The sequence below is a fragment of the Rhinatrema bivittatum genome, chromosome 7, assembly GCF_901001135.1.
Source record: "Rhinatrema bivittatum chromosome 7, aRhiBiv1.1, whole genome shotgun sequence".
Classification (NCBI taxonomy): domain Eukaryota; kingdom Metazoa; phylum Chordata; class Amphibia; order Gymnophiona; family Rhinatrematidae; genus Rhinatrema; species Rhinatrema bivittatum.
Window position 1 is genome coordinate 78,962,522 of NC_042621.1, and position 16,301 is coordinate 78,978,822.

General features: G+C 43.5%; 1 protein-coding gene across 2 annotated transcripts in view; it reads left to right on the plus strand.

The window, feature by feature from the left end:
- FTO (FTO alpha-ketoglutarate dependent dioxygenase) overlaps positions 1–16,301 on the plus strand; it is an 877,495-nt gene that overhangs the window by 192,987 nt on the left and 668,207 nt on the right. For both annotated transcript variants that reach the window (XM_029608566.1, XM_029608567.1), the window contains exon 6: positions 1,805–1,948. In XM_029608566.1, coding sequence (XP_029464426.1) covers positions 1,805–1,948 — 144 coding nt within the window. The remainder of the gene's footprint in view (positions 1–1,804; positions 1,949–16,301) is intronic.

Consider the following 16,301-nt stretch of genomic DNA (forward strand, 5'->3'; position numbering starts at 1 on the left):
AGAGACAAGACAAAAACAGGGCAGGCAGGCTAGGCCTAAGAGATCAGGATTAGACACAGACAAGGGCAAAGCTATACTGGCAAGGGTCCAGGAGCAAGGACAAGGTTACACAAGTAAGAGCATAAGAAAAAATAGCCAAAGACAGAGAGGAAACTCCGCGCTGAGGTGGAGAGGTTCATATAGGGCTGGCCTTGTTGCATCGTGCAGCCTTCAAGGCGGCAGCTAGAGCGGGTCTGAGTGTGGCCTATTCAGGGCCCCTGCTTTCGGGAGTGCTGGCTAGAAGCCAAATATGTTAAAAATCATGAGTGGGGTTGAATACGTAAATAAAGGATTATTATTTATCTTCTCAAATAATACTAAAGCAAGGGGATACTCTATTAAATAATAACCAGCAAATTGAAAACAAATTGTAGAAAGTATTTTTTCACTCAACGCACAATCAAGCTGTGGAATCTGTTGCCAGAGGACATTGTCAAGGCAACTGGCATAGCAGAGTTTAAAAGAGAGTTAAGCAAGTTCCTGGAGGAAGAGTCCACAAACAATTATTAGCCAGGTAGACTTTGGGAAAGCCATCACTATCTCTGGGCGAGAGGAACAAGAAATAAATCTACTCTTTGGGATTTGCTGGGTACTTGTGACCCGTACTGGTCACATTCAGAGACAGAATGCTGGGCTCGATAGACCTTGGTCTGATCTAGTGTGGCATATCTTATGTTCTTATAACGGTATTGGAATTGTAAAAAGTGTGTGTGTGTGTGTGTGTGTATGTATATATGTGTATATATATATATATTTTGATTTTTTTATCACGTATACTTGTGTATATTGTTTTGCACATATTCAGGAATGGCTTCAACAGTTTCCTTAATATCCTAATTATAATCGTAAGAATGGCAAATCTAGTTGAAGTACATTAGTATTAACTATTTTCAAGTGATTAAGTATATTACTTAAAAATGTTTCATGTGCAAGGAGCTGATTTATGTTTGATTTGATGCAGGACTCGTGAATGTATGCTTAGCATTTTCAGTACATGCTATACTATTCTGTTTTAAAAGAGCTGTGAGAAAACAGGACTTGAATGAAGTGAAACACTTTTGTTCTTTATTTTAGCTTGGCTAAAAAAATGAACGTCTTGACCCAACAACTTGAACCGCTGACTTTTTCCAACAGTAAACTGCACATTTGCTTTCACAATTTGAAGAACTTCCGCTTTGGAAGCCTGCACTTTGTTTGTACAAATCCTTGTGACCCTGCCTTGTATAGGATGGAAATTTTATACAAATAATAGGCTACCAGGAGGTCCTTATTTAAAGTTATTTCCAGGGATTCAGCTAATGTTTATAAATGTTTAACTGCAAAAATTAGAATATGAATGTATTCTTTTATTATATGTTAGCCAAGTGTATGAGCAAGAGAAGTGACCCTGTTGAAAGTAAAATGAATTCACAACAGCCAAATCTGCACCATACAGACTTCATATTCTTTTTCGATAGATCTCCTTTGTAGTGTAGAAATGGAAGGTTTTTTGTTTTGTTTTTTTTAAATCAAGATTTGATAAGTTGGAGAACATTTGCAGCCTTATAGTTTTTTAAAATAACTCTGCAATTTTAAATTTTTTTATAGGTTCTTTCCCATAACTAATAATATATATGTTTTCTTATTTTTTTGTTTTAAATTATACATATATTTATTTGTTAAAAATTAAAGCAAAAAAGCTTATTTGGATCACGATGTCATTGCCTTAAATGATATTGGCGTGGTTGTGGGGTTTTGGTTGTTAATTCCTGTTTTCATTTGGCAGTGTTCAACAGGCACACTAGAATATATCTTTGCCCAGTGCCTTCTTGCTCTTCAGAACTCAGAACATAAGCCTGACTCAGGAAATATAAATCTGAAGTCACTGGAAAATACAGTGGTACAGCACACTGAAAAAATCCATAATGAGGTGAGTGAAAGGCATTTGTTTTAAAATCTTATTAATTTAGTGCACATTCATTATTATCCAATGTGTACATTATAGACAGAAATACTGCTAGATTTCCTCAAAATATTATATGATACATTTTAACTCTAGCAGCCGCGACTGTAGTGTCATCCCGTCTGCGTCCCCACCCATTGCCTGCACTTGTACCACTCCCACGTCCCCCTCTCTGATACCATGGAATAACGACAGACACAGATATGGAATGGAAAAGGCTGCAGCTTTATTAATGTTATATATATATATATACATCCCCGGACAAAGGCTGGTGCCCGGGCCAGTATGGCAGCTGCCAAGACCAGGCTACACTACCATCTCCGCCGGCTGCTGTGATAACTAAGCAAGGCAGCATACAATACCAGGCTACATCGTCACCTTCGCTTCCTGCCGTGATAACCAAGCAAGGCAGCATCCAACCTGGGTCCCCCGCCTTGTCCCCAAGCAAGGGGGCCCCTGACCTCTGGCATATGGAACGCTCTGCCCTGCGACGTTTGAGGTGCCAGTCCACCGCTGACCCTGGACCATGATGCATGGCTACACCATGTCCGAAATGCCCCTGCCGGCCTAGGTAATTACCTCCCCCTTGAACTTTGACATTAATCCTTACATTTACATATTTCACCATCATGCGACTAACAGGTGCTGTTATCTGCTACATATGCATACTATAACAGTAAACATGTCATGTGTCTAACATTGTGTGCTAACTCATATATGAGAAGTCGTATTAAGGATTGACCAGATATTAAAAATGCTATACAATTGATTAACATAAAACATTCTAACACTAATCAAGAGACATTTCCCGTTTTAACAAAGCAAGAAGGTGGGTTGGAAACGCTAGGAGGGAAGGAAGATGCCGAATGCATCTCCATCGTAGCCCTGTAAAGGGGTCGTGGCGTCACCATGCCCAAAATTCCCCTACCGGTCCGGGTAACCACCACAGGCTTTGAGATAGGGTGTGCCCTTGCCTCATGCACCCCCACCAACATAACTGCGGCTGTCATCGATCCCCAACAATGATCCCTCCTAAACCTTCTGGAGGGTTCTATCGAATATTGTAGCCGATGGCCAAAATATGCCCGCCCTACGTAAATCCTAGCATTGGACCCACCCATTCGTGCCTTATCCAGTGACCACCTGGCTTGGGTCCTTAATCCGATCTGACAATTGGTCTTATGCTTCCTTCCACTACAGTCTTGAATCGTTCACAATGGATGGGGAATCATATCGGACCACAAAATTAATTATGCAGTAACCAAGCAGATGACTCGGGCATGTCATTCTTGATCCTAATTAGCTGCTTTCTTTATAATACACCAAGGTCGGAGACCCCAAATCTAAGATGTCATGCAGCTCAGCCATCAAATCGCTGCAGAAGGGTCAACGCATTGCCTTAACACAAGCTTATATTTATATGGAGGGCAAGGGCACAAGTATTGCATCTTGGAAAAGTATACGGCAGGAATCTGGGTCGTTTTTGTTGGAGGTGGCCAACTCGTTTGAGCATAAGGCTCCAAAGGACCAGCTGGAAGGTAAAAAGGAGGTTATTTTCAGAATTAAAAGTGCAGATGAATGCTGAGAGCACTCATAAGTTCCCCACTGATCACTGTGATTGTCAACTGTTTTAATCCCCAACTTTTTCGACCGACCAACGAAACCACCTCCTTGACCAGAAGGACTTGGTGGGATCCCCTCATCTACATACTCTGAACAGGAGGCCAGTCCTGCCAGGAGCCCAGCACCGAACCTTTGAATAGTACCATTCGTTATCCAAAGTGCTGTTCTTATCCTCCAATATAATCATTGGGTTCCACACTTTTTTTTAAATTACTTTATATACCGCATACTGCCACAACTTAATGCGCTCTAGAACAAAACAAAGAAGTGCTCTTGTCTCAAAAAGCTGCGGTGCTTTATCCACTCAAATAAGTTGTGGCAGTATGTAGTATATAAAGTAATTTTAAAAAAAAGTATGGAACCCAACGATCATATTAAAGGTTGCATAATCACTTCGGTGACACACATTGTTGTATGTAGTCACCTTAAATAAGTGTGTGCGGTTCTGTTCAAGAAACGGCATAAAAATAGCACCTGCATATATGAGGTTTTTCCCACTTTTTATATACTATTCTAAGAAATTTCCAAATTTTTGTGGTTCTTTTCATTTGTTTATCAGATTTTCCATACAGTTCTTCAGTTTTTGGGTTTTGTGCTTATCCTCCAATCATCTGGCACTGTGGCTGGTATCTGGAATGGTAACGCGGTTGCCACCGACCAGCTAACTACACCTCCGCTGCCAGCCGTAATAACCAGGTAAGACAGCAACAAGACCCGAGCTCCTTACCTTGCCTCTGGAAAGAAAAAAGTGTGTGTGTGTGTGTGTGTGGGGGGGGGGGGGGTGGACATCATCTGGCTCCTACAGTAAGCTGACCATATCCTACCGTTCAAGGAACGATATATAAGGTTTTTGTTAGTCTGCGACCAAACCCCCATGGGTGATCCGGGCCCCGGTTCCTGCCTCATCTTCTGTGGGAACCTGTTTACCAAATTAATCCACTTGGCCCCCAATACATTTCGCGCTCTAATGGTATTACTGCGTAGGCTGGCGAGTACCACCTCTGAGAGCTATTCTGATATGCACGGACTTGCTTGACATATTGACAATTGAGCACGAGGGCGCCCACTTGATTGTCACATGCAAATATTATTCGCTTATTCTGCAGCCTAGATTTCCAAAGAACTAGAGCTGCCACTATGTGAAATAATGCGAGGGATAAGAAAACATTCAAGTTACTCCTTCGCCCATCTATGTTTCTGGCCCAGGTGTGGCTGACCAGCTAGTGCTGGCTAACGACCCTCTTATGAGGTCTCTGGTAGTCAGCAACTGATCCACGTAAGTGGAGCGGGACTTCATTTCCTGGCTCCTCTGCTGCAGGTACCTGTTAAGTTTACGAAAGTTAAAACCTTTTCTTGAGCATGAAGACTTCAGGTCTGTCCTGCAAGCTCATTTTCACAAATATAGATTATTGCAACTCTTTGCTCCTTGGTTTACCTGCTTCCAGTATTCGGTCTCTTCAGGTCTTGCAGAATGCTGCTGCGCAAGTTCTGACAGGCCAACGAAAATGTGATCACATTACCCCTACCCTGATCAAATTACATTGGCTTCCAATTCATTATCGTATCCAATATAAAATTGCCTGTTTAGTTCATAATGTTATATATGGAGAACAAACTGAATGGCTTAACACATCTATGCGCCTCCATGTACCGCAGAGAGACCTGAGGTCCGCCAATAAGGGGCTTTTATCAGTGCCTACAATTAAATCAGCAAGACTCAGCCATGAAAGAGATCGTGTCATATCTATTGCGGGAACAAAAGTCTGGAACTCACTACCAACGCACTTGAGACTGTCAGCAGAAAAAAAAGCAATTTAAATCTGAATTGAAAACTTGGTTATTCAAGTGTGCTTTTGCAGAGCATGAAACATCTTTACAGAGTACGAATCTTTAGATAAAAGCTGCAAAACACCAGAATATATTATGTGCTTAACATCTATGTATTCTGTTTTTATTCTTATTTTATGTTTATAGTAATTAAGTTTATTGCCCCATTACTGCTATTCATATTTCTGCAATTTGATATTTTGTTTTAGATGTATTTTTTATTTGATTTTATCTTTTACTCTAACAGCTAATTTATTTAATTTTCCTCTTTTATGTAGTTTTTAGCCATTACTATCTTAACAAAACAATGTATTTCTTGTGTTTTTAACTTGTAAACTGTTGTGAAGGCATGTCTGATGTAACGGTATAGAAATTCTAATAAACTAAACTAAACTAAAACTCCCCCTTGTGTCCAAGGCAGATATGGTAGCCCATGCCCCCAGGCAAACTCGTCCAAGATCCCCACTGAAAGGTGCCGGTTGCTATCACAGAGGTAACCCAATTGAAGTCAGCCGGGATACCCAAATGCCAGTGATGTTGCTCCTGAATCGTGCTGTCCTAATGAAGTGATGAGGCCCGTGTGCGTTCGCATTTTGCCATGACCAACCCTGTGAGGGAGATCCCTTCTCTTGGGTGATAGGCTTCCCTGGTTTGGGACCCATTGCTCCGACCACTAGGCTGTGACTCCGCTCCGTTAATTTGTTGTGCACACTTACAACCAGTATGGCATTTGAATGTCTACCGCTGCACCTGCAAGGCAACAAACCAACTCAGAATCCGCTGCCAGTGTGAAACAGCCAGAATAATGGCCTCTATGAGATCAAAGGACCCCTTACTAAAATTCAGTACAGCAATAAATAAAAACCATGTATGGCAGAGCGATGTTTATCTCCCACTGATCGAATAACTGCCCTAGGCTACTACCTTAAGAGAGACGTGGCTCAACCGAACATGCAGTTCTTTAAAAGCTTGCCTAGTATCAACTTTTTTGTCTCTCACCCTATTCCTCCAAGGCAAGATCAAACCCTCAGCCCTTGGAGTAAAGAAGGCAGTGCTGTAAACACTTGAGTCGAATGTAATCCTTGGCCCTTCTCCGCTTTCACTAACCTATTACTATGTCTTGGAAGAAAACTTATGGGATGGCTAATGCAACATAAAAATCTAAGAACATAAGAAATGCCATACTATGTCAGACCACGGGTCCATCAAGCCCGGTATCCTGTTTCCAACAGAGGCCATTCCAAGTCACGTGTGCCTGGCAAGTACACAAACATTAGAAACACTAACTGCTGAAACTACATCCCCTGGCAATGAATTCCAGAGTTTAACTATGCGCTGAGCGAAAAAGAATAATGAGCTACTTGCTAACTTCATGGAGAGTCCCCCAGTCCTTCTATTATCTTAAAGAGTAAATAAGCAGTTCATGTTCACTTATCAAAGTCTTGTCATGATTTTGCAGACTTCCACCATATGCCCTCAGTCATCTCCTCTCCGGACTGAACAACCCTAACTTCTTTAGCCTTTCCTCATGGGGCAGCCGTTCCATGCCCCATATTATTTTGGTCGGCCTTCTCTGCGCTGTCTCCCACGCAACTATATCCTTTTTTTTTTTTTTTTTTTTAAGATGTGGTGACCAGAATTTTCCATTCCCTTCCTAATAATTCCTAATGTTCTGTTTGCTTTTTTGATTACCCCAGTGCACTGGGCCAACATTTTCAATGTATTATCCACTATGCCGCCTAGATCTCTTTCCTGGGTGGTAATTCCTAAAATAGAACCTAATGTGTAACTATAGCAAGGATTATTTTCCTCATATACATCGCAACGCAAGCAGAGATGAAACAGTGTGTAACCCAAATGTGAAAAGAAGAAAGAAGACACGCATGCTGCGTTACCCCCCATGCCAGTTGTTGGTAAAGCTGGAATGCAGTGGCCACCTGGATCAGACGGAGATTTGATCAACCCGAGGCCCCAGCCGAGGCCGCAAGCACCAGGCCAGCGCCTGAACCCCAAAAACAGAACCCTTGCTGCCAAAATCTGAACTTGCCAAAAACAGACAAAGCCTAAACCGCACCCGATCCACCACTCCCCTCCCCCTACAGAGACTTGAGGCAACCACTACTGAGCCCAGAACTGTGCAAGACAATGGGCACGTGTTGGGCATGGACCCAGGACCTTCTACGCCCAAGGCATGAACCACACCCACATCGGGGATAAACAATGCTAGGTCACTCAAAGCACACAACGGTGCGAGAAGGGAGGGGAAGGATCGACCAGCAAACATGGCAAAGGCCTCCCAAATCCGTTTCCGCCTGCAATGTACCACTTACGATGGAAAAAAAAAATGGCATAGCCACTGGCATGGCAACCACAAAGGCTGCAGAGGTCGCCGAAATCCCCGTGCTCCCCCCAACCCGAACGCCTGACTCAAGACACCCTGAAGACCCTGACCCCCATCCCTGTCAGCAGGCGTATCATGGCAGCAGAAGAGCAGAATTGTCCCAATGCAGCCTCTCCGGTCCCTCAACTCACCCGGCCCAACCCCGCCGACCAACACCAAACAGAAGGGGGGGAGGGGAGGCAGCATCGCTGAGGAGCTACCAGGAGAGAGGCACCGCCGCCCCCGAAGGCACCAGATGGTGCAAAATCTCAAGGCCCGATCCTGGAATCCCCGGCTCCCCTCCAACCCCACCCCCCCAATCTCCTTCGGCAGGCACATCGTGGCAACCAAAGAGCAGAATCACCCCGACTCAGCCTCTGGCCCTTCAACTGACCTGCTCCCAAGCCCGCCGACCAACACCAAACAAAAGAGGGAGGGGAGGCAGCATCGGTGAGGACCAATCGGGAGAGACGCACTGTCTCCCCCGAAGGTGCCAGACGGCATGAAATCAGAAGACCCGACCCCGGAATGAAAAGGAGGTCACAAATGCTAGGAGGGAAGGAAGAGGCCATATGCGTCTCCATCGCGGCCCTTTAAAGGGGCTGTGGCATCACTACCCCTTGACTGCTCTTCGCACGCTCCACCCCCCCCTCCCCAGTCATGCCACCGTCTCTTGGGGCAGCTGAACAAAGTGGGGACCGCGCCGGGGATTGTACACCACCAGGCCGCCACATGCGGCACAAGGTTATTTGTGGGCTCCAGGCACGGAGGCACGGGCCCACTCATTTATATAGCATTTTCATACAAATGTATCCTTAAAATTCTTCTCAATCACATGACACACAACAAATACAGCAAAATATAATAGGATATATTTTACACAATGTTAATGTTTGCATGATCCAATACGTAAGTGAGCTCCAAATTCTGCTATTACACATATATCTAGATAACTTAGGTCACTATGGATATAATTTTTACCGATACTAACAAGATATATTTGTCCAGATAACTAGAGCTATTTGTCTACTTTCTTTATGTCTTTCTTTCTTATATATACACATCCTTTCAAGTGACTGGGATCTCTCTAAACTCTGCCGATCTTTAATGTAATTTTTCTTCTCTGTTTTGCCTTCACCAACTGCCTGCCATCATTCTATCCTTCATTTATACCCAGAGGTGATGATCCCCTTGTACAGGTCCTTGGTTAGGCCTCACCTGGAGTACTGCGCTCAGTTCTGGAGACCGTATCTCCGAAGAGACAGAGACAAAATGGAGGCGGTCCAGAGAAGGGCGACCAAAAAGGTGGATGGTCTTCATCGAATGACTTATGAGAAGAGATTGAAAAATCTAAATATGTACACCCTGGAGGAAAGGAGGAGCAGAGGTGATATGATACAGACTTTCAGATACTTGAAAGGTTTTAATGATCCAAAGATAATGACAAACCTTTTCCGTTGGAAAAAAATCAGCAGAACCAGGGGTCACAATTTAAAACTCCAGGGAGGAAGACTCAGAACCAGTGTCAGGAAGTATTTCTTCACGGAGAGGGTGGTGGATGCCTGGAATGACCTTCCGGAGGACGTGGTGAAGACCAAAACTGTAAAGGACTTCAAAGGGGCGTGGGATAAACACTGTGGATCCATAAAGTCTAGAGGATGTGAATGAAGAGTGGGTGGCTCACGGGAACGATGGCTACTACCTGGTGATAATACTCTTATTCAATAAACATACACACGGTTAATGCGACTCCAACATTGCTCTAAGCTTCAGCGGCAATGAGGAAATGAGGAAAAAAGGATTCACATTCACAAAAAAGCGGGGAGTAGTTTGCTTGTTACTACGGTTACTACCCCAAACCAAATAAGCCTGATACTTCACTTTCAATGCATATAAAGCATAGCTCTCTGCTTCAACGGCAGGGGAAAAAGTCTGACACTTCACGCATATCCAGCATAGCTCTCTGCTTCAACAGCAGGGGAGAAAGTTTGACACTTCACGCATATCCAGCATAGCTCTCTGCTTCAACAACAGGGGAGCAAGACTGATACTTCATTTTCAATGCAAAGCCAGCATAGCTTTCTGTTTCATCGGCAGGGGAGAAAGTCTGACACTTCACACATATCCAGCATAGCTGTCTGCTTCAACGGCAGGGAGGAATAAAGAAACGTGGATCTATATTCAGGCAACAACCAACAAGGACTGAATTATATAGTCTGGATAAACAGATAAGCATGGGTGTAGCTTGCTTATTGTGGTGGTTAATACCCTTCACTAATTAAGCTAGATGCAGTTCCAATACTGCTCTCTACATTAATGGCGGGGGTGGAAGGGAAATAGAATTAAAAAAAAGGTTACTATGAGCCAAGAGTAACAGATAAGTATGAGAGAAAAAAAAAGAAAAGTGTGATAGCTTGCTGGGCAGACTAGATGGGCCATTTGGTGGTCTTCTGCCATCATTTCTATGTTTCTATGAAACAATTGCAAATGTGCTACTTACCAGCACTTCTGCAATTATGTACTGTAGAGAGCTTATGAGAGACTATTATTAAATTATTTTATGAAAAACAAGACTGACCTACCCACTACAGCATGGCTGGCAAAAGGGATGTGAGTCCATTCATAAGAAGTTGGTAGCATAGCACTTTCCTCTCTCTCGTGCACTTCGACGAATTGAAGAAGCACCATTAACAACCACCTTGATTTTCCTGCCTGACAGAGTGATGAGGTTAGCCCAGACTATAATATGCTTTCGAAACATGGCTAATGGAATCCCTGAAACCTTCTTGAACTTGCCTTCTTAAAACTTGTTAGCCCTTTTCATTTTCAGAATAGCTGGCCAAGAGAGCACTTATACCTTAATATATATGGCTTAATGGTGCTTTTAAAATGTTTGAAATATGGCTTAGAATAAAACATGACACTTTTCCAAACACCAGAAGTATTTCCACTTAGAAAAGAAATATTTATCCTCTGTATAAAGACCCCAAAGCTGCTATTCTTATCTGAAAAATAATCTGTACACCCTCTGGATAATTCTAATAGTTCTCAATGTCAGAGGATGGTATTGGAAATCTGAAGGACGCAATTAGGTTCTGCAGTTTCGATAGACTTAGCATAAATCCTTTTAGTTAAAAAAAATAAGCTGAATAAAATAGAGTTTTCTTGCATTTTCAACAACAACTAAAATAGAAAGGAGTTTTGTAGTAAAAGGTCAACAGCTATTTCTCAAGTGCTAAGAATGACAGATTGGGCTGTTTGTTGCCTGTTGCCCCCGAGATCTGTGTCTCCAGATACATGTTATTATGACCTTTGCTGGCTAACAAGGCATAAACGACGAACATTATATATAAAGGCAGGCAATAACAAGCAATTAATGTAGTTTATTAAACATACTGTGACATTTAAGATATCAAATTGTATCCTATAGGGATACTTACATATGAGTAATGATACCTTTTAAAATTCATAAGATATAGTAAGTACTGTGTGAAATATAGGGAACTCTTATAGCTGTTATATGTGTGTGTGTGGGTGTGTGTGTGTATATATATATATATAGTTGATGTGGTTATGAATGCATATAGATACAGAGTTTTATATATATAAATATGTAACGTTATAAAGGTAAAATTTCAAAGGGATACTTGAGCAAAAAAGGGAATATACTTGTGTATGTGACCCGAGTGCATGCAAGCCTCATTTTAAAAATGGTTCACATATGCATGTACTCGTGCATCTTTACATGTGCCAAAAAAGGGCGTGTCAGGGGCGAGCTATACAAAGCTCTTAATGACGTATTATAAAAGTGACCTGCATGTGGACATTTATGCACATGCATGCACATATATACACATATATGATACTGCTCATTTACACATTCACCTGCTAACTTTTTCTTTCATTAGCAACTTGGCATATGATGACTTGGCTTCTCCGGGTAAGTGGACACAGGAACTTGCCAGAAAGTGAGAGGGACTAACTGGGACCTACAGTGGGACATTGGAGAAAGTGCTGGTTATATGGGGGAGGGTTTCAATAACAGACTGGGTAGAGGGAGGAAGGGGTAGCACAGAGCATTCCTGGGATCGAAAGGGCCATACTGGTTGCCACTTAGGACATACTGGTTTAAACTGAGGATTTTTAGGTACAGATTGGCGAGGGATACACTGACATTATGGGCTGTAAAGGGGGAATGGCAGTGCATATGTTCCTGTATCATATAAGGGGTTGGAGGTCAATAATGGAGAGTCCCTTTCTAAGATGACTCTGTAGGCCCTATGGGTACTCAGGTCTATGCGACTGATGAGGAAGAAACAAGAGGAGGAGGAGGCATTTTTTAGATAGGGTATATACACAAGGACACAGTTTGTGGATCTCTTGTAGGAGGAAGTAATGCACAGGTTCAAGTTCAATAAGGAAAACCATACTGTACCTATGCCAGCAGTTAGAGGGGGATCTAGATCCTGCCACCAAATGGGGCCACGCCTTGCTTTAATTGTACACGTCAAGGTCATTACTGCCCTGGCATTTTTCATCTTTTGGGGCCTTGGCTAGAATCAGCCAGTCGGCCATCTCTATGTATATAGATCAGGCCCTGGCTGCCTTGCTCAAGAGAAGATGACAATATATATCCTTCCCTCAGAGAAGACAGTAACAAAATGAAATAATGTATGATTTCTATCAAATTGCCATTGGAAAGTCATCTGCATACTTTACCCAGCAGCCCCTGGTAAAGGACTCCAAGGGTCACAGCTTCCAGAGATCCCGCATCACTTGCAGCAGAAGAGGACCTGAAGGCTCATCTGCATACATTACCCAGAAAATTATTGAAGCAAGATTTCCTTAGCTAAATCCATGTTGGCTTTGTCTCATTAACCTACAACAATCTATATGTTAAAAAAGAATGAGGTCCAAGGGGCAGAAAAGAAGGTGGCACAGAACATTTTGAATTGGACTAAATGTTTTCTTCTCCTGGCGAGCATAGTGGGACATTATGATCTGAATCAGTATGATTCCTATTGGTTTATGCATACACAATATTGGCCGCTTATAAAGATTATGAGGGATGGGCCTGGCTTAATTACAATGAGCGCTTTATTGAGACAATGGAAGAGAACATTTTTATGTCATGGAATCCACAGAAAGTAGGAGTGTGGTTAATCAAGATGACCAATAAATCATCCAGGATTTGGCAGTGCGTTTCTGGCCCCTTTTGCAAAGCAGCTACATCTGCTATCTCATTCGTAATGCTAGTGGGCATGCTAGACATATGCTGGCATTTTAATATGTCTGTTTGCAGTTTCATAGAGTTTAAATTTAATCAGGTCTCCTCACTATGTGCTGCCAATCACCCAACCAACAAGGGTCACAAGAAGCCAGGTTCTGGGGCTTCACAATAATATAATGTTTGGTAGAGCTCCCACACCTGTCAGTGTGGTGGCTGTGCAGCTTTGATTAGACAGTTATCCAAGCATAGAGGCTACTTTAGTTTTGTTTGATGGGTTTTCAGAGGGCTTCCAAATTCTGTGTTTCATCTCAGGTGAGGATGAGCAAGTTCCTAATTTGCTTTCAGTATCCCAATACTGGGAGATGGTAGTGAAGAAACTGTCGGAGGAGATGTACCTGGTTAGAATTCAAACCCTTTCGTAGAACCTCCTTATGGAAAGATGATCTCTCCACTGATGATAATTCCCCCCAAAAAGTAGGTTAAATTTAATATGATTCCCAATCTATCTTATCCTGTGGAAGGCTCTGTAAATGATTTTGTCCCCTGGGTCTTGTCATTACTTATCATTCCATTCTGTGGTGCAGTTAGACAGCTATTGCAGAGAAAGGAGTATTGATAGCCAAGGCTGATATTGATTTGGCATTTTGCTTGCTCCCGGTGCACCCTCAGTGTTTTCCTCTTTGGGGTTTTGAGTTTGATGACAGATTTTATTTTGATCAATGCTTACCAATGGGTTGTGTTGTATCTTGTGCTCTCTTTGAGTTGTTTAGTTCTTTTTTGAATTAGGTTACAAATCAAGTAGCTGGAAGCCAGTGTATGGTTCACTATTTGGATGATTTCCTGTTCATAGGTCAAGCAGCATTGAGAGAATGTGAAGGGCTCTTGAGGGACTTCTTCTGGGTGTCAGAACATTTCAGCATCCCCATAATGAGACATAAGATGGAGGGTGTAGATAATCGCCTTACCTTTCTGGCATTGAGCTATATTCCATGGCTATGGTTTTTTTCCTTCCAAAGCAAGGTGATTCAATTGTGGTAGATTATGCACAGTTCATGGGAGCCAAGAAGGCAACTTTGGTTAAGTTTTAATCAGTGATATGTTCATTGAATTTTGTTTGTAGTGTGGTCCTGTCATGGATGTGAGCCCTTGAGCTGTGGTGTAGTTGATGCAGCCTAGCAGGAGAATCTATTAGACCCACACCAAGAGCTGGTAGACTCGCTCTTACTAGGACTGGAGCTAGGGCTTCATCTATACCAGCTCCGTTCCCCACAGGTTAAGCCTTTGGGTTCCAGGGGCTGGCAGAAATTAGGTGAGAGTCCTGTAAGGCGCAGTCAGATGAAGTAAAGTATCGGGCAGAGGTCAGGGCTGGCAATGAGCAAACAGTATCCAGGCCAAGGTCGGGCAGGCAGTGAGCAACAGTTTTTGGGTCCAGGCAGAGGGCAGGACAGGTGGCAGTCCAAAAGAGAAGTCAAAATCCATAGCAGAAGTCAGAACCAAGAGTCAGGTAGAGATGGACAGGACAAAGACACAAGCAAAGAGGACAGGGCAAGTCTTCCATGAGGCAAGACTGGGCAAGGGAACAATGAGGCAAGGCACAGCAGGCAAGGATAGGAAACAATGAGGTAGGACAGTGAGCAACATGCACTGCAAGGCAGGAGGGACCTGTTGTAGAGGCATCAAGGAAAGCGAGGATGGTGTTTAAATACCCAGTCATATAACATCATCAGGAAGCGCTTCTGAAAAGATTTCCCACCACGGGGCCTTCATAGGCCATCATGCGGTGGGAAATCCTTGGGCCTAGGGGCAGCACTGGCGGGCAGAGAATGGTAGGTAGTGTTCTTGCCATGTCAGGACTCAGCAGGATGCAGGGTAAATTTGGCCAATCGTGGTACCATCCCATGACCAGCAAAGCATTCCGGACCCCAATGGGCCGAATTTTTCTTTGGCAGCTGTCTAGGTTTACTTCAGGAGTCTGTCAAATGTTCCACTATATATATATATCACATATATCTGTTACGACAATTGGAAGAAATAGGGCTTAGAGTTACAATCAGTTGCTGATTTATATCATTCATAACAAGGCAAGTGTTGGAATCTGTGGGACGGAGCGCTAGGGAGCGATTCTGGGGAGATGTGTGCCCATGGACCACGATGCGACTGCAGAGAGAAGCTCCGTGGAAGCACCATGGCAGGCAAGACGTGTCCAATCATGGGAGGAGCAGGCTGACCACCGCCTTAACCTCTGCCGAACCTGCACTCACCGGTAGAGACACAACAACGCAATGCTGGTCTCCGGGGTAGCCCTCCAGCCACTCCATAGCCCTTTCGGACCTTCCACTGGGTAGCAGCAGATGCAGCAGGATGGACAGAGGTCGAGGACAGGCGATGGTACTGGAGCTCGGAACAAGACGAGACCTCAGCCTTGGACTAGGCTGACGGCTTGAAGGCAAGTAAGCTCTGAGGCTCAGATGAAATGAAGACATGAGAAGCCTGGGACTCAGATGAGACGAGGGCACTTGAAGACTCAGATGAGACAAGGATGCTTGGTACTTGGGAGCTCAGATGAGACAAAGACGCTTGGTACTTGAAAGCTCGGAAGAGATGAAAGCACTTGAAGACTCAGACGAGACGAGGACACTTGGTACTTGGGAGCTCAGATGAGACGAGGACGTGAGGTGGCTTGGAACTCAGATGCAAGATGCTCAGACATAGGTGAAGATCAGAAGTGAATTCTAGAGAGTCAGGCGAGGATTCTAGATACTCCGATGAGGATTTGGAACACAAATACAGGCGAGTATGATGGGCAGGGTGGGATACCAATATTTCAAAGCTTTATGTGCAGTTCTAAAGAACTTTATTCCGTTAGAGGAAATAGCCTTTAAGAGTATGAAAGGCCTTGTGGGATGCCAAGTCTCTTCTCTGAAATGATTCTAGTCGTGCAGTATCTGCCATCAATTCCCACTGCTTAAAAGAAGGAGCCTCTTCCGATTTCCAATTGACCAGAATGGTCTTTTTAGTGAGGAGAATGGCAACCGCAAGGAACTTCCTGCCCCTCCTGCAGTATTATGTCCTGTTTGTCCCAAAGGCATAGGTAAAAGCATTTATTGGACCAAGAGATGTAATATCAGTAGTCTATGGGTATATGATCAATCAAACTGATTGACAGGTGAGATAAGGATGACAGCAGCCATTCAGCCATTCACTTCCGGTCTAAGCAGTGGGAGTTGATGGCAGATACTGTGCGACTAGAATCATTTCGG